Source organism: Diospyros lotus, chromosome 12 (assembly GCF_014633365.1).
Source record: "Diospyros lotus cultivar Yz01 chromosome 12, ASM1463336v1, whole genome shotgun sequence".
Taxonomy (NCBI): Eukaryota; Viridiplantae; Streptophyta; class Magnoliopsida; order Ericales; family Ebenaceae; genus Diospyros; species Diospyros lotus.
In genome coordinates, this window is record NC_068349.1 from 30,444,497 (window position 1) to 30,462,820 (window position 18,324).

At 35.3% G+C, this 18,324-nt stretch overlaps 2 protein-coding genes and 1 non-coding gene across 4 annotated transcripts; 2 read left to right on the top strand and 1 right to left on the bottom strand.

Moving 5' to 3' along the window:
- Window positions 1–1,804: 1,804 nt before the first annotated feature.
- LOC127787044 (50S ribosomal protein L1, chloroplastic) lies at window positions 1,805–9,084 on the top strand. Its single transcript, XM_052314886.1, has 7 exons — window positions 1,805–2,275; window positions 3,442–3,621; window positions 3,723–3,777; window positions 6,725–6,852; window positions 7,518–7,601; window positions 8,375–8,500; window positions 8,589–9,084. The coding sequence occupies exons 1-7, from the start codon at window positions 1,919–1,921 to the stop codon at window positions 8,724–8,726; spliced, it is 1,068 nt and encodes a 355-aa protein (XP_052170846.1). The 5' UTR covers window positions 1,805–1,918; the 3' UTR covers window positions 8,727–9,084.
- A 416-nt stretch (window positions 9,085–9,500) lies between these two features.
- On the top strand, window positions 9,501–9,572 carry TRNAG-UCC (transfer RNA glycine (anticodon UCC)). Its single transcript has one exon. It is a non-coding gene; the product is annotated as a tRNA-Gly (tRNA).
- A 928-nt stretch (window positions 9,573–10,500) lies between these two features.
- Window positions 10,501–18,069, bottom strand: LOC127787045 (uncharacterized). Of its 2 annotated transcripts, XM_052314887.1 has the most exons (5): window positions 17,607–18,067; window positions 13,623–13,700; window positions 12,521–12,620; window positions 11,508–11,650; window positions 10,501–10,813 (listed from the first exon to the last, which is right to left on the bottom strand). In XM_052314887.1, the coding sequence occupies exons 1-5, from the start codon at window positions 18,021–18,023 to the stop codon at window positions 10,592–10,594; spliced, it is 960 nt and encodes a 319-aa protein (XP_052170847.1). In that variant the 5' UTR covers window positions 18,024–18,067; the 3' UTR covers window positions 10,501–10,591. The 2 variants fall into 2 exon arrangements, with proteins under 2 accessions (XP_052170847.1, XP_052170849.1); XM_052314889.1 differs by lacking the exon at window positions 13,623–13,700 and having other exon boundaries at window positions 17,607–18,069.
- Window positions 18,070–18,324: the final 255 nt, after the last annotated feature.

Below are 18,324 nucleotides of genomic sequence, written 5' to 3' on the forward strand. Positions count from 1 at the left end.
ACTTTTTTAGTTCATTCAATGCTCTTGAAACAACTTGTGCATACTTTTGTAAACTATTGACAATTGTTTAAAGTTTGTAGAGACAAAAAATAGCAATTGTGACTCAATCAAAATATTCTAATTGTTTATTAACCTGTTAGCAAACAAGTATTGAATATAAGAAATTTATAAATAGCTGATGAAGCATGTTGAATAAGGTTACAACTCTTTTACAAAAGTTTGAACCTAATTTTAAAACTTCAAAACTTTCTTTTGTGCTTTCAAAAGATTATTTTTTGTGAGATTTCAAAAAGAAAGTTTTGTAACTTTATATTCTCAATCTCTTTTTTGTTCAAGAGAAATATTTGTACTCATTATAATATTCCATTTTTCTCTTAAGAAATTCTCTTTTTTGTTCAAGAGAAATATTTGTACTCATTATAATATTCCATTTTTCTCTTAAGAAATTCCTTCACATCTTTTGTGAAAATTTGTAAAGGTTAAGCCTAAACCTTAAAAGGTATTGGTTGTGGCTGAGCCAAATTATAAAAAGACAACTTATAAAGGTTAAGTAACTCATCCTGTTAAAAGTTATAAGATAAAGATAAAAACTTTGTGTTTGTAAAAATTCTTGGCTAGAAATCGAGGCAATGGAATAGGTTTTGAAAGCTGAATTACTTTAAATCTCTTGTGCTGCATTCTTACTTTCTTGCATTCTCCTTTACTTCATTCCTTAAATTGTTTTTTAAAAAATAGTGAAAAAACTTAATTCACCCCTCTCTTAAGTTAAGTGTTTCATCAAAAACAAAAATAATCCAATAGCTATTATTCATTAAGATAAATCTAAATGCTATTCTTTGCAAGTATAAGTAGGCAAAGATACCATAAAAACACCTAAAAATTTTAAATGAAAGAATTTAAAATAAAAATATTTAAAATTCTAAATTTCGAATAACATTATATGAAATTCCCTAATCTAAGTGTAACCTTATATCATTTAAAAGTTATCATTTCTACGTAATGTTATAAAAAAATTGCAATAACCACTCTTCAATTTTGACTTAATTGTAAGAATATCCTTCACATTTTGAAAATAGTAATAATCTCTTTTATTGTAAAAAAAAAGAGATAAAATGACCATTGTCCTTTATTCTCTCTCCTATTTCTCTTATTTTTTCTCTCATCTCTCGACTGAATTTGAAAAAGTAAAAGAAGAAAAAAAAATCAATGGTTGTTGGCCTCATGCAACCTCTATTATAATTAGTTTAGGTTCGACAAAACTTAGATGAATTTAGATTCATCGAACTTATAACAAATAGAAAAAGAGAGAGATGGGGAGAGAGAAACTTATTGAGAGAATGGCGAGCACTAATAGTGAAAGAAGGTCAATAACAGAAAAAAGAAAAGAAAAAAAAACAAAAATGAGTAAGAGAGAAGAGAGCTAAGAGAGAAAAATAGGTTCCCACGTAAAATAGTATTTTAATAATTTTTAATGTGCAATAGGTGTTAACTAATTTTATGAGATAAATTATAATATAACATTAAACTTCAAAGATATTTATTATATTCTCTTAAATATTATAAATAGTTCTTACAATTATTTTAAATTTTAAGGGCATTGCATGCAATTTTTTTAATATTTAAATAAAATAAATTTAATAAATTCAAGTCCTAATATATGTGTATATATAAATTGATATGAAAATATGTGGTTAGGCTTTTTCTCATTTATTTGAACACGTGTCATTTTTTTTTTTTATTGGTTTTACACTTCAAATTATTAAGGCCCTGTATTTGATTTTTATTCTTTAACCCAAAGATTGAATTTTATTCTGCGGTTAGAAGATTACAGTGGAGGCCACCCCCACTCTTATCATTTTCTTCTTCTTCTTCTTCTGCTCGGAATTTTGGATAGACGAAAGACACACAGCGACCAGAAATGGCTTCCTGTGCTTCTCCCTCTACTCTGATGCTTTCTCACGCCGCTTCTTCCGTTTCTCTTCTTCCCCTAGACCTGAGTCCCAATCCCAAGCCCCGCCTCTTCTTCTGCTCCAGGACTCTCTGTGTGTACCCACTTGTTTTACACCAGAGACTGAGAAAACCGGCCATTTGGGTTGATGTATCTTCGCCCAAATCCGGGGATTTCCCGGTGGCTGTGGCGGCGGTGGCTGCTGAAGCGGTGGTAGCGGAGGCCGAGGAGGAGGACGAGGGCGTCGCCGGAGGTGGCAGTGCTACTCTTACGGCCCCGACGAAGCCCAAAAAAGGCAAGGCTGCATTGCTTCTCAAGAGAGACAGGGTATGTTTGATCTCGTTTTTTGTTGCTTCCTTTTTCTAGACATGTATTTTGAAGTTTGATTTCTGGGTTTTTTTTTTTTTTTGTTTCTTTACTCAATTTTAGTTGTCGTAATGGAATCTTTAACTTCAAGAGTCTCACGGTTAAGTTGGAATTGACGGACCGTGCTAATTGTTTTCTCGTTTAGGTGTAATTGTTTCACTTCCTTGAATTGTGGATATTCATGTTGATTTACATATTGGGTTGCGCTCGATTTATTTTGTTTGTTGTGCATTCAGAATTTTGTCTTTTAAACCCATTTAGTGTCGGGACTGAAGCGGGAGAGATGGGGATGTTTCATTTCATATCCTTTGCTTTGTTTTTGCTCTGAGATCATGATTTCTTGGTATATTTAGTGTTTAGTTGGTGTTGGTGGTATTCTATTTTATCTTAATTATGATTCTGGGAACCTCTGAGAACCATCTAGTCGTGTCTGAAGAAATTGAAAATTTGATATTCTCATTTCTGCCTCTATTCTGCTTCCTGTGCATCTGCAATATGGTTGTTTTAATTTTAGCAGTTTTATCAATGAGTTCTGCTCAATTTCCCTGTTTATCTTATTCCCTCGTAAATTTTGTCCTATGTTACAGCATTTTTAATGGTTTTGGCTTTCTGTCTATTTTGTTTATTTTTTATTTTTTGGGGGAGGGGGATTAGGTGCGGAGGAGAATGGCTGTGGTAGAATAAGTTTTGTAGATCTTCATGTGTGAATTTTCAAGATATTTGTTGTGCATTAAATATCATGAAAGGCAATGCAATTTGCATTAGATTTTCAAATTCTCTAGCACAGTTAAGGAACAAGATTTACAAGAGTTTGTGTTCTAAATTATATTACATGGACTAGGGTTAAGAACTATAGGTTTTTAAGTTTCAAGATACAGCTTTTTTTCTTTTTAAACTGTGAACTGTGACTTATTATCCATATTTCCCTTAAAAGTTACTAATTTTGAACTATTATCGTAAAGATTGCATCCCATATCCATCACTTTGTTGCTGGTCCTGTGTCAATTTTTGTTTATTTGGTTTTCTTAAGCCAATGCTTTCAAATTCATGTTCTTATTGCCTTTCTAAGATCATTTCCAAGTTCATGTACTCTTTTCCCCTTATCCCTTTTTTGTTGGGATCATCAGAGAAGATCCAAGAGGTTCTTGGAAATTCAGAAGTTGAGGGAGAACAAGAAAGAATATGACTTAAAAACAGCGATATCATTGCTCAAGCAAATGACAAGCACAAAGTTTGTTGAAACAACTGAAGCTCATTTTCGCCTCAACATTGATCCAAAATACAATGACCAACAGCTAAGGGCAACAGTGAGTTTTTGAGGCATTGATTAACTCTGAGAAAAATAGGCTAAAGTCTGATGGATTATTGAATGCTGCAACTAATTTCTGCATTTGCTCTAATATGATAGGTGAATTTACCTAAGGGTACAGGACAGACGGTTAAAGTGGCAGTTCTTACTCAAGGTACTAAGTTCTTCTTCTTTGATTTATTTATTCATTTATTTTTTGTAAGAAATAATTTTATTAGAAATTGTTTGAATGCGCTCCAAGCCATGTGCATAGTATCTATACAACATAGTAAAACTTACAGTTCAAAGCATTTTGCCTCATCTCATCTAAAATCCCCACAAAAGAATCACTACAAAAGGAGGACTTGCCTACCAGCCAAAATGCAGGGAGCTCAAATCCATATATGTTGACCTTGAAAAGGAAATTACGCCGTTTCTGAAAAGGAAATTATGCCATTCCAGAAAAGACTGTCTATGCTTGCTGTTTGCGCAGGAGCACAGGGAAGACACCACTCATGGGTGTCTTACTCTTTCCATTAGTCTATCATTTCTCACGTCTGTTAATACTACTCAGGCATATCCTAAAAAATGAAAAAAAAAAATATGGCCATCTCCCCTTGTCAGTTGCTGTCAAGGATTTCAACTGTAGATGCTGGAGTGTTTCCTAATTTTTCTACCTATAGAAAATCAATTTCATATAATTTGTTTTCCCATTTCACCAAATTATCGACATCAATAAGCCTTCCATGTTTTCAATGTTGTGATGGGGGACACTTAGAGATGCCATCTTTCTATAAAGAACCAAGACTGGAAGCCTGTTTTCCCTCCCAATATAGGTCCTAGTATGGGACAGAGCCTCAAACCTCATATGTGATCTAGTTCCTACCCTAATAAGGAATCCCTCAACCTCCATTTTCTGATAAAGTAAGATAAAGCACAGTGATCCTTCTACGCTCTCAACCTCCTAATGGAGTAGAGCCCTACAACACCAGTTCAAACCCACCATACATATTTTCTCACTTGAGATATTATAGGGCTTCTGTATTTCCCTATCATCATACTGATTATCATTTCAAAAAATATTATCTTAGCCCATCGCACACAAATAATAAACATGTTGGGAGAATCCTTCTTAGTATGGGATACAATTGAATTAACTTTTTGAACTTGGATTGGGTTTGGTGTTGTAGCAAAAAGTTGAGGTTGAACTATTTTCTATCTTTCTTAGCCCCTTCATGTTGTTGACAAAGCTAACAAGTTGGGGTAGGGAGGAAGGGAGGGATTGATTTTGGTTGTGGACTCTTTTTGAGTTTTTTTTTTTTCCCTTGAGGGACATCAGGTTCAAATGGATAAGAAGGAGCAAAGAACACCTTCCAGAGGCCATTCAAACAGCTTACCTTTTTCTAATGGTTGATTGTGTCTCAGAAAAAGTTTAATTGCTTGTTGGAGTTAGATTTGGTTTACTGAATTGATTTTGGACTTGTACCATGTCTTCTAAAAATAGGAGAGAATGTTCCTAATCAATACATCATGGAGAGTACGACAATATAAAAAAGTTAGGAGACTGAGAACAACAACATATCCAGCCTTTATCCACTATGTGGGGTCGGCTACATAAATTCTAGACTTCCATGTATTTCTATCTTTTGTCACATCTTCATTGAGATCCATACACTTCATATCAAACTTTAATGTCTCTCTCAAAGTCTTCTTAAGTCTGCCTCTACCTCTTTTTTTGATTAATTGTTCCATTTCATCAACTCTCCTCACAGGAGCATCTCTTGGTCTCTTTCTCACATGACCAAACCATCTTAGTTTAGTCTCTCTCATCTTCTCCTCTATTGGCACTACTCCTATCTTATTACGAATAACTTCATTTGTAATTTTATCTTTTCTTGTATGGCTACACATCCATCTTAACATCCTCATATCCGCTACACTCGTCTTTTGCTCATGTTGGTATTTGACTGTCCAACATTCTGAGCCGTACAACAAAACTTGGTCTTATAGCTGTCCTATATAAATTTCCTTTCAATTTTAATGGGATTTTACCATCACATAACACCCCCGATGCATTTCTCCATTTTAGCCAACCTGCCTTAATTCTATGTGTGACATCCTCATGAATTTCTCCATTTTTTTCAATCACTGATCCCAAATATCGAAAATGGTCTTTTCTTTGTAAGATTTGGTCTTCTAATTTTATTATAACATCCTCCACTCTTGATTTTTGTCTCATTGTCATTGGATTGGATTCGAGTTTATTATAGTGGTTGATCTGGTGCATCAATCGCTCTAGGTGTTTTCCTCTTGATACTTGGGTTTCAACATTCCATGTAAATTATCATTTTTTATATCTTGCATTTGACTTTAATTGGGCTACAGTTGAATCTGTTGTTCTTGGACCCAGCAAATCCAAGTCATTGAAGCAAAGAACATCTTCCAGAGGCCATTCAAACTGCTTACTTTTTTCTAATGGTTGATGGTGTGTCAGAAAAGTTTAATTGCTTGTTGAAGTTAGATTTGGTCTACTGAATTGATTTTGGACTTGTACCATGTCTTCTAAAAATAGGAGAGAACATCCCTAATCAATACATCATGGAGAGTATGACAATATAAAAAAGTTAGGAGGCTGAGAAATCAAGTAAAAAGCTTTAGTTGGTGTCTTATTTGATTGGATTCGAGTTTATTATGGTGGTTGATCTGGTGCATCAATCGCTCTCAATGTTTTCCTCTTGATACTTGGGTTTCAACTTTCCATGTAAATTATCATTTTTTATATCTTGCATTTGACTTTAATTGGGCTACAGTTGAATATGTTGTTCTTGGACCCAGCAAATCCAAGTCATTGAAAACTTTAAAGTCAATTGTTCTGTTAAATAATAGTTGTGTTCCTTCTGGTTATGATTATATTGGCAGTGTTCACCTCGTCCTGTACCATCTATGTGAGGCCTGTGAAACCCAATCCAATTACCCTCCTTATTTTCACTATAGGGATGCCTGCTATGTATATGTTGAGTAGTGTGATAACCTGATGAATTTGACACCCTGTTATTACTATCTATCTTAAAAGATCATTTATGTTACTTTGTCGCTCATTCTTAATAACTAAATATCCACAGGTGAGAAGTTTGATGATGCAAAAAATGCTGGAGCTGATTTGGTTGGTGGAGAAGACCTGATACAACAAATAAAAGGAGGATTCATGGAATTTGATAAATTAATTGCTACTCCAGATATGATGCCCAAGGTCTTGTTAATCTTTGCTCTTTTCATCATTTTGATTTCATAATTACAGGGATTTTGGATATTGTTACATACTGCTTACATCTGTATGTTTATTTATTTATTTATTTATTTTCAAAGAGAAGGGAAAGTTAAACTAACAGACACTAATGTAAAATATGGACCCATGCTTATTTTCCTCCAAGATGTTTTATATCTGATAATGATCCTTGTAATGATGCTTCCAGTGAACATTTATATATGGAACACATATAGCTTGTGAATTTTATGAATGGATTGTGGACAATTTTTTATGATAAAACTATAAGTCGGCCTTTCATATGGAATTCTTGCACCAACTCTCTCTGCTACATTATGGAGGACCAACTTTCTGTATTTTATTCTATTTGCTATGTTTCATTATTGCTGCAGCTTAGCCATACGATACCTATTCAGTTATGAGGATATGAGTATCCGTTTAGAATTTTTTCCATGACCTTGTCTTTACAATCTTAAAAGCTTGATTGGAATCAGAAAAAGCATGCTATTTTGTTCCATCATTTTTATATCCAATTATTGTGGTAACACCATCTTAAATATCCAAACTTGTTTTTGCTGCGAACAATGTGTGTGTGTTTCAAAAATCATATTTTACATGCTTGACTATATTGAAATGTTCCTGTTCATCAGGTTGCCCAGCTGGGAAGGATTTTGGGTCCAAGAGGACTAATGCCAAATCCCAAAGCTGGTACAGTTACAACTAATTTACCTCAGGTATGATGTAAATATTCTTCTTCCATGTTAGAGGCTCATATAAGGAAACATTTGTAACCTGTTGCTGTTTGAAAATAAGTGTTTTGTTAGTGGAAATAATGTTAGGCAATGATTCCAGGGATAAGATGTTTTGGATTAATTTTCTGAGTCATTCTGTGTCATAGTTTCTCTAGGTCTCTAGGTACCTTTCACCTTATATCTATAAATAAATTGACTGTAAGGAAAAGAAAATCACCATTAGAAAAAGGGGCATTCCCAATGCACGAAGCTCCCCACTTTATGAGGATCATATTTATACGCAACCTTCCCCTTTGCATTCTTTACTAAGAGGTTGATCCATAACTTTGAGCTTGTGACCTTTCTAGTCACAAAGGAGCAACCTTGCCATTGCTACAAAGGCTTGCCCTAGAAAAATATGGAAAATGATTCTATCATTCATTCACTGAAATGTTTTAATTATCACCAAGCTGGTTTCTAGGTTGGTTTTTTATGGTCAGCTGCCCTCTTCCCATGGTAGACAGCATCAGACGAGAGCACAAATTGATCATGTATCCGTACTGATAAGAGTACCCTTCTTAATGCTTTAGACTCCAATTATTATTACTTATACCTTATTTACACAAGGCGTGGTCCCTGAGAGGCAAACCATACAATTTGGTTAACAGAAAAATGTTATTACGACCTGTGCCATCCACAACATAAGTTCTCTGATTGCTTCTTCCTTCTAGAATTCGTTGAAATGAAACAAATTCTCATCTACATTGCGTATTCAGGCCATCGAGGAATTTAAGAAGGGAAAAGTTGAATACAGAGCAGATAAGACTGGGATTGTTCACTTGCCCTTTGGGAAAGCTGATTTTTCTGAGGAGGATCTTCTTGTGAACTTGCTTGCTGCCGTAGTATGCTCTCTCTCTCTCTCTGATGTCTGAAACTGCATCTATCAAAATGTGTAATTGTAATATTTCATCTGAATTCCAAACGTGGCAGAAATCAGTAGAAGCAAACAAGCCATCCGGTGCAAAAGGAGTGTACTGGAAAAGTGCTCATATCTGCTCATCAATGGGGCCTTCGATTAGGTTGAACATAAGGGAGATGCTTGAATACAAGATCCCATCAAACGCCTGAGGAACATGAACATACCTGTAAAGTAGACCTGCTGCTGCTGCTCAGCTAGCTTCTTAGGGGCACCTTTATAGAGAGTGTGAATCGCCGAAGAAGCCAGCGCAGAAGCTGAAAATGAGGCATTGGGACCATGCCTGCGCGACCATCTTTGAATGAACTTCTTTGATGCCAGTCCGACAAAATGATGTATGATGAACTAACAATCACAAAATTTCTTGCTTATGCTCCTCCTTTCTTGTGGGTGGAATCTGAATTCACATATCATTACTACCTGGTGTTTGTAAGTTTGCATTGATTCTTGGTCATTAGCCAGCCCCCTGATGACTTGAACGTGTTCAACTAGAAATAGTATGTTTTCTCATGTCAAGTGCAAATGGTTGTGATATCTGCTTGCTTGAAGCTGCTGCCTCTCCATGGGTCATTGCAGTTTCTTCTGTGAAATCACCCTCCAGAGGGGGGTGAAAATCAAATTCATCTTTTCTTCAGTTGAATAAACCATTTTGTTCTATTATATCAATTTATGAGCGGAAAGGCCAGTAGTTATAAGAACTCAAAAAGAGAAATGGGTGTATTTTAAAAAAAAAAGTAATTCTGAAATTAACAATTAATTACCAGTCTAGTGTCATTAATTATCAAGGGCTCGAACATCTCGTAGGGCATATGATATGGCAGACACGACGACTTATATCGCACGTTAGACAACATTTGTCCTTGCAGTGAGGGGGTCCGTACAATTTTCAAATATATAATGATTTTTGGTTGCGTTATCAAACAAGTGCGTTTGTAGTCCAACGGTCAGGATAATTGCCTTCCAAGCAATAGACCCGGGTTCGACTCCCGGCAAACGCACCACCTGCTACCACGCTTTTTTTGGCTGCCATATTTGATGATTAATTAAAGAGTCAATTGCCATAATTTATTTAATATTAAACTTTGTGTTACATTTAGATTTCATGATCTCAACTCTGTATTCAATGGAAATAATAGTTTTTGAATAATTCTCAACATAATTGTTGAACCGTTAATGATTCTAGACTTAAGCCTACTTACTTTGTTGTCTTTTGTTTTTTCCCTCCCACTCCACCTGCTCTATTAAATTGGGATGGATTGCTTTTGTTCCACTATAGTTTAGGCAACCTATTTACACAAGAACAAGAATCTGAGGACCAGTTTAGGGCAATGAATGCAACATTTGCAAGTTCAGGGCACAAAAAAAAAAAAAATTTCTCCGACTGACTGATTTGTGCATATTATGACACAAAATAATGTAAGGGCATGTACCTTCGAAAATTATCGTTATCAGGGAGAGGGGCACACCCGCATATAAAGCGTATGTTCACAAACTGAACAACCGACATGGAACGATTCTCGTCTACATCGAACACTTTTATCCAAAAAGTTGTTGACTCGACAGAGAAATCCTCACGCCAATCAACTGACAAACTCTCCCGCCAATGAAGTCGTCACGCCAATTTGTTTGGAAGGAATGCCACGAGGCAAACTTTGCTCTAATACTAAATGATGCAGGGACATGCATCCTCGAAAGCTGCAATTATGAGGGGGAGAGGCACACTCACATATAAGGCGTTTGTTCGCAAGCTGAACAGTCGACTCGTCCCACATCACAAAAGCTCAAGGCCACAAAATAGCAATGCAAGTTTTGTGATCCATCGTATAGCGGCATTTGCGCCAAAGCATCCGCAGTAAATTTCAGTATGGCAGCTTAAAAGCCCTTAAATTGACTGCAAAAAGGTAAATCCTCCAGCCTCCAGGCATATAACATTAACTCCAAGAAGGAACAAGCTTTTATCACTATATATTGGTAATAACAATTTACAGCTTTTACATATTATTACCCCAGGTTGTATTCAAGGACAACTTTTTTCCGACTTGTGCAGATTATTAAGAATGTATAAAGAAGCAGCAGATAAGAAAATACACACTGAATAGCTCAGCAGATCCACACCGGTGGTTATGGTCACCATCTTGCTCCTCTCAAACATCTTTACTAGAAGGATCATGACAATAACGTGTCCCACCTTCGTCTTTAATTCGTCGATTGAGCAGATTTTCATCCATTTAGGCCTCTCCTACAGCCAGCATAAGATGCATTTAAGTGATTTCTACTGAGATTTATTTGCAACAGAGACAACATATGTGTTGGAATTTAGCTACAGTATGAGATTTACTCTCAATAATCAAATGTCATATGAATAACTAAATATCTCACCATCAATCTGTATTCACTTGAAATGTTGGCTCCTTTTTAACTGTGAAACATCATTGGGTGAAAAGATACAATTCACAATCATTCATAATATGTGAGATTGAAATTGGTCTAGCTCTATTGTGAGAAATCAGGATACACACTGGAATTTAATGGAGGCATATCTTGTTGCATGCATGCACCAATTGAATGCTTATTCTCTATGATTGGACGTATACCCCAACTTTGTAATTGATAAGAGGCTCACTTATCATTGCAAGTTTAATTTATTGAGTTCATTATAGGTTTATTTTGTAAGACTTTTATGCATCATTTTTTATTATTCTCTCCATAGGATGTGTGGGAGTGAACAGGACAGGATGCATGCCAAATTTTGAATTAAGAGAACTGTTAATCTTTCTGATCAAAAACTCAATTATTTGATTCCAATTTTGTTTGATTTTCTCTAGATTTTCCAACTTCTTTCTTTACAAAAAGGATAATCATATCTAATTTTCACAGAGAACTGCCCAAGGGAGATGAGAGAAACTTAAACTGCTTCAAACAGATATTACTACCTTCAAAGCAAACATCCCAAATAAAGAAGAGCCCTTGAGGGCACGATCTGCAGAAGGAGGCGCATCAGGAGGCACATTGCTGATAAAAAGACCATATAAGCCCATCCCAAAAATTAACATGACAGTCCCAGCAAGATACACATCTGCATCACGAGAGAATTCAAGATTGCGTCAGCAATTGAAAGCAATGCAGGTATAATGATTAACTTGGAGATAGAAATTTATTACTGAAGGATGAGTGATCAGCCTAGGAGTTATTACTTGTTAAACCAAAGTATGGAGTTAAGAAAGTATATATTCTGTGCCAGAATGTAGCAACATTTGTGGTTATATATTGAACAACAGAAATAACCTCCACAATCTTTTAGTAAATATTTTTTTAGTGTAATAGCAACTATGGAGACTAGAAAAACTTTGAGAGGCTAGATGGAGATCATTCTCTGATGCTCCAATAAACAGAAGGAGATCAGTGGTTGAAAAAATAATACAACATGCTTAGTTCCGTGCAAAGTGGATTCTGATGGGATATCTCACTACTCAATCTTCCACTGAAAATAATACCGTGAGCTGTAGTTCTCAGCTATACGAGGAAAGAAGAGACACAGTTCACTGGTTCATTGACTGAGGGTTAGAGGAATCCAGGTTGGGCCGTATAGTTGAACTTGGAGAATTTAGTGGCTGGAACTGGACAGGATATCATGGTCCAGGCATGCAAGAATATTTTACGTAGAAAATCATGTGCCTTGATTCATGTGAAGTGTTTGTACCATTTGATGATGGGTTGATTGATAACACTGAACATAAAATTTCAATCAGAAATTATTTTTTTGTTTAAGGAGTAATGTCATGGTACAGCAGTTGATCATAAACTTCTCTCGAAAGGAAGCCGAGAACCTCTAGCTGAAATGGGTAGCAAGTCCTTTCCATCACTCAGGCAACTTGTTTATGCATGAGATAGATTACAGTAAATTATATTCTACTGGCAAGATAGCAATTGTCTTTCAGAATATTACCAATGGCTTCTACTAGTCGTAGCACCATCTGTCCTGTGTGTACTCCTTTGAGACAGCAAGCCCAATAAGCTTTATAAGCATCGACAATGTATACACAACCCTTTGGAAGCAGAAGCAGTCAGTTTTACAAAATCCAGACAATTTTTAGATAAAAGACACAGTTACGTCCCAGAAAGAAATCAATATGCTTATCCTGACAGCTTAGACTATTTCATAATAAGATTCTTTAATTCTCCTTGTGGTGACTTGGAAACCAGAATAACAACTTGCTGTGTACGCAACTTGACAAACAAAAAATTGGACTTTCCTAGCTTATATATCAATGACCAGACAACCTACAGCAAGAAGTCCAGTCCAGGGAACTTATGAGAGTGGAAATCAGGATTTTCCACCAGATCAAGAGGGATATCTAACCTCCCTCTCAACTTGTCACCATCATAATATATAAATGCACCGGGGTTTTAAAAAGTGCCTCTTTAGATAGCTTCAGAATTAAACGTTAATGAAAACTAAATGCGGCATGCAGCCATGAGAGCAATAAGATAGTAGGAGATCAAAATATCCTTTAAAATGTTGAAAGTATTGTAGCCTATTTAATATTGAGACTAACAGGATTTCTAAGCAGCGTAATGATGATCATATAAACAAATATATTCGGAAACAATATTTTAGGGGTAAAAATAGAAATTAATATTGTTGTATTAGTTTATTTATTTTAATTTGTTTCCTAGTTTCTTTTGATTTCTTTTATTTCCTAGAATTAAAATAAAACAAACAACAAAATCTACTATTACCATAACATCTACTAAAATAACAAACAGGAAATAAAAGAAACTACGTGTAGTTTAAGTGTATAGAACAAACAGCAATGGATAGTGGAAGCTGCCTACCATTACCATAACATCTAACACTGCATTTAGGTCTGTAGAAAATCTATTTTCCTTGGAACCTAACCATAATGATCATATTAGAAAAGTTGAACTGCATATATGTTTGCAAAAGATTCAGAAGAATAAGGAAAAAGAAGAAGAAAAAGAAAGAAGACATCTGATATTTAAACAAGAAATACATATCACTGAAGAGCAGGTCAAATAGACATTACATTTAGAAAGCACAGCAAAGAACCAGCCAATGAACCCCCAACTGCAAAAAGTGCCAAAAAGCGAAAGTCAAATATTACCTGCAGTTGAGGCAAGAAAGAAATCTTTTAGTCAATCAAACTGGAGTCAAACATCTCAAGATTGCAGAAATATTTGAAAACAGCATTACTTTCATGAAAACCAATTTGAATCATTTATTACTTTATATGTTTAGCTGGTGGTCCACACAGAGGACATAATCATGCACATAAAAGAATGGAGCAACATTTTAATGCTTCAATAACCCAGTGATAGAAAAGGCTAATATCCTGCTTATTTACATGTTGTGATGCATGCTATAACATTTCTGTTCAGAAATTATGAATTTTAGGAATTGAAAGCAACTTGCTCAGGTAATCAAATTTGCATATCAATGATAATGAAACATAATCCCACAGCCATAAAATGTTGTAAGTTTCTGAAACTATTTCTTTCCATTCAGAAAGTAGACCAACTCAGAGAGAAATTGTTTGTTTATGTGTAGAAATGGTTTTAAAATACCTCAGTTTTACTAAAAGAACAAACAAATTGATTTTGTTGGTTTCATAAATCATTCTCATTCTAAAATAAAAATTGTACAAATATAACAATGTGAAAAGGATGTCAACATGGAATGACACATCAACTCGTATTTGAGAAATCATTCTCAAGGTGCAAGTAACATCCAAAATAAATATAGAATGATGTGATGGGACCAACTAGAACTCCTTCCTATTCTGGGTTCTAGGACATGGATATTTTTTTGTGGATAATTTTAAAAGGTTCACATGGGTGTACTTTGTAACACACAAGTCTGAAGTCTTCAACAAGTTTCTAGAATTCAAAGAAGTTGTGGAAGTTGTATTTGGCCCAAATATCAAAAGGCCCCAAACAGATGATGAAAGCAGTCTTACTTCTAATGAATTCACCATTTTTTGCAGATGTCAAGGTATCAAAAAGGACCTCTCTTGGCTGATACACCACAGAAAAATGTTGTGGCTGAAAGGAAAATCTGACACCTATTAGACATGTAAGAGTTGGATGCAAAGCAAAGAATCTACAGAAAACACTTTAGGCAAAAGGTGAATAAAAAAAAGTTTCTGAAACTGTTCATTTTTGGCTTTTCTCCAAAGGTTATCACATATGGAGACTTCATATTTGTTGGGCTGAGTGACACTTTGTTAATCACATATGTAGCACCAAATAGTGAAACTGTTTCAGAATAGTTTCAATTTTTAATCTATCTGCTTTCACATACCAAATTCACATAAAAGCAAGATAGATACAAAGGAAAGAAATGCATCTTTGTTGGGTATAATGAAAGAAATAAATAATGCAAGTGCATGAATCCAGAATCTCGTACCATCACTCTCTCAAGGAATATTGTCTTTTAGAGATCTTCTCTTATTACAATTCTAAAGAAATTCCACTTAACTATGGGAAATCAAATCATGTTCAGCTGAAAGTGCCAAGAGCATGAAAGAGTTCAAAGGAGAAAGGAGAAAGGGGGAGTTCAAGTTGACACTGGATTGATGGAATACATAATGAAGGGAGCACACCAGTGGTGACATTATTATGTCTGAAGAAGAACATTGTTGAGCTTTTGTAAGCACTTATGCTTGTTATTTAGCTAATCCACTTGTTGACAAGGAACTACATGCTTTGATGAAGTAAAAGGCGCCAAGGAAAGAGATGCTGCTATAGATGAGGATGCGAGTGCTCTTATAAAAATGAAACTTAGGAATTTTGTCCAAAATCCAATGATAGATAGCCAATCTCATGCAATTAGGCATACAAGATAAAGATAAAGAGAAAAGTGGACAGGTTTAGAACAAGAATGGTTGCTCGTGATTTTTTTTTTCTCAGAAATATGGACAAGATTATGAGAAAAAATTGTTCGGTGGCTAAGATGACTTCGCTTCATACATTGCTAGCCATGGCAGTTTACAGTTGTTCAAAAATATGGAAATTATTTATATGAAAAACTTGATAAAGACACCCACATTGACTAACCACCTAGGTATATTTCAAATACACCTCCAAATTATGGGTGCAATCTGAAGAAACCTCTCTTTAGCCTAAAATAGTCTCCAAGAGTCTGGTATGGGAAGATAGCTCTGTTAAATCTTGCACGCTGGAAACTCTCGAATAGCCCTCACAGATACACGCCCATACTCACAGATGTTTACAGAATAGAAAACAGAACAACAGAAACAATAAGAAACAATCAAACACTCAGAAGACACAAGGGTTATCCTGGTTCAGATCATCACAAATATGATGATCCTACATCCACCCTTCCAACCGAGACCAATAGCTTCACTAATCTTGAAAGAACAGTACACAGATCGCACACGAGCACACTTTAACTAGAGATTACAAAGGCTATCAGAACTAGACTTTTCTCTCTTTCTTTCTCATGAGTGCTCGTATTTTTCTGATGATCTAAACACACAATCCAGCCTTCTATTTATAAACTATAGAGGCGGATTTTACAATGTAGACAAAAGGAGATAACATGTCTTGCCCCTCAAATTTAATAGACAATTATCACAAATATAGGGTTGAAGATTTCTTTTTAATTCTTCAAAACATAAGATTTACCTGATTCTCCCAAAACCTCATTATCACTATCTAATCGGATAATTACACAGCAGATATTAACGTTGAGAAATCCTGTGGTTTCCCTATTTCCAATCACCAGTGCATACTCAGGACAATTTTGGCTATAACTTCAGTTCTAGGGTGATAATCTATTTTGCCCAATTGGGTGTTATTCATCATTAACCTCTTGACTAGGATCATACCCTCTCATCTTCAATTTTACCTATATCTCCAGTTTTCTAAGGATCAATTGATCACAATAGTAGACTGAGCCATTTTGTTGCATTCTCCTAATCATGGCCTCTTCAGGCGATCCCTCAGTCACCTGTATCCCAACAATTGATCCTCTTTCAACACTATATTAAATCAGTCGGCTCTTTGATTATCAAAAGATCATTCAAGGATTCTGGAAGTGCTCAATCTACTGATGTTCCTACAGTTGATACAATTTGCATCCTGGACTCTTTCAGTCGATGGAACAGTCCATAAATCTGAATCAATCTAAGGCCGGTAATTTGAATCAATCTCCTCACAATTTGAATAAATCTATGGCCATTAAATATATGTAAAAGGCATTGTTTTAAACACTCCACAATGTGGCTGATATTATATCAAAACCAATAATTTAACCCTATATGTGTCCTTGAAATGGGCTTCAATCTTAGCTTCAGGAAAATTTTTCAAAAATCCTATCAGTTTTGCAGTACAGAGATGAATCAGTTGACTGTTTGTCCACCAGTCAATCATTTTAACATTCTGCCCCCTTCGGTTGATCTCAAAGTCTCTTGTTCGGTAGTCTAATCCATTAGTCAATCTTCAACTGGTCTCTCAGTCAATTCTCCTTGCACCAGGTGGCACTTGGCTGATTTCTTTCAACAGTCGATCAAGAAACCGACTATTGGATCAGTTGTTCATCAGTCAAACCATAACTTGACTATTGGTTAACTCTCCCTTTCAGTAGCCTTAAAAACACTTCCTTAACCTCATTTTAAACATTAATATGGTTTCCTCTCTATTCGCTTATTCCAAATTCAGGGATAAAATATATTCGCCGTTACATTACAGAACAGCAATCTAGGAATATGAAAGACTAATATTCAGATAGACGTGAAATATTAGATAGATATAACTTTTCATAAACGCGGAGTTATTTATTTCACATTATTTTGTATCTATTAAACAGGCCTTGGGGAGCCAGTAAACAGAGATAAGAGTATTCGTTTTTTTCATCAGTGTAGAGAGTTCAGTTCTTGTATTTAACATAACAGAGAATTCGTAAAAATCTCAATAATACATACATACATATATATATATATATGCATTTAAGTACGAATGAAAAATGGACTAAAGAAACAGAATCTTACCCTTTCGATGGTGGATTCGGTGGAGAGGCCCAAACGAGCCATGAGGTTGCCATTGGGGGTTGCTATGGCGTAGTTGAAGGCTTTGTCTGGAACTTCGGAGGATTGAAGATGTGTATTTGCAGAAGGACTTGCAGAGATGAAGCTTCGATCTGGGAAAGGAGGAGGTGAGGGCGACGATGACGACTCAGAGGACGTCGATGACCTGCTCGACGAACTAGAAATTGGCGAGAGCCGTGTACGAATTCTTCTTGGTGGTTTAAGGCAGAGGGAGAGAGGAATTGCAGAGATCGAAGAAGCCAATACCGCCATCATCGATCGTTCTGCTTCTAGAGAGAGAGAGAGAGGGCTAGCTAAGATGCGTCCTGCTTGGCGAGAGGGAGAGGGAGAGGGAGAAGGCTGAGAATCGCTGAGGTTCATGTGTTTCTGTGGGACCTGCCCTTCAATCAGTTTATGGCGGGTAGCAGCAGGAAGCAACGGCAAATATTATATATATATATATATATTAATGTATTATATTATATTTTATGTTTAAATTTAATTAAATAATTATTTTTTATAATTTTTATATTAAAAATTATATTTACAAAAAAAATTCTATATATATATCTTTTATGTACTTTTATTTTTTATTTTTTTAAAAATATTAAATTATGTTTTCTTTACTTTTCAATTTTCAGTTTTGAATTTTGAATTTATTTTCAATTTTTTATTTTACTAA

What these genes read in the sequence shown, in the direction of transcription:
- LOC127787044 (XM_052314886.1), top strand. Translation starts at nt 1,919, where the DNA reads ATGGCTTCCTGTGCTTCTCCCTCTACTCTGATGCTTTCTCACGCCGCT. An exon ending in ACCAACAGCTAAGGGCAACA is followed by an intron (nt 3,622 to 3,722) that starts GTGAGTTTTTGA and finishes CTAATATGATAG; the next exon opens with GTGAATTTACCTAAGGGTAC. An exon ending in AGTGGCAGTTCTTACTCAAG is followed by an intron (nt 3,778 to 6,724) that starts GTACTAAGTTCT and finishes AAATATCCACAG; the next exon opens with GTGAGAAGTTTGATGATGCA.
- LOC127787045 (XM_052314887.1), bottom strand. Translation starts at nt 18,023, where the DNA reads ATGAACCTCAGCGATTCTCAGCCTTCTCCCTCTCCCTCTCCCTCTCGC. An exon ending in CCGAATCCACCATCGAAAGG is followed by an intron (nt 13,701 to 17,606) that starts GTAAGATTCTGT and finishes CCTCAACTGCAG; the next exon opens with GTAATATTTGACTTTCGCTT. An exon ending in ACGACTAGTAGAAGCCATTG is followed by an intron (nt 11,651 to 12,520) that starts GTAATATTCTGA and finishes CTCGTGATGCAG; the next exon opens with ATGTGTATCTTGCTGGGACT.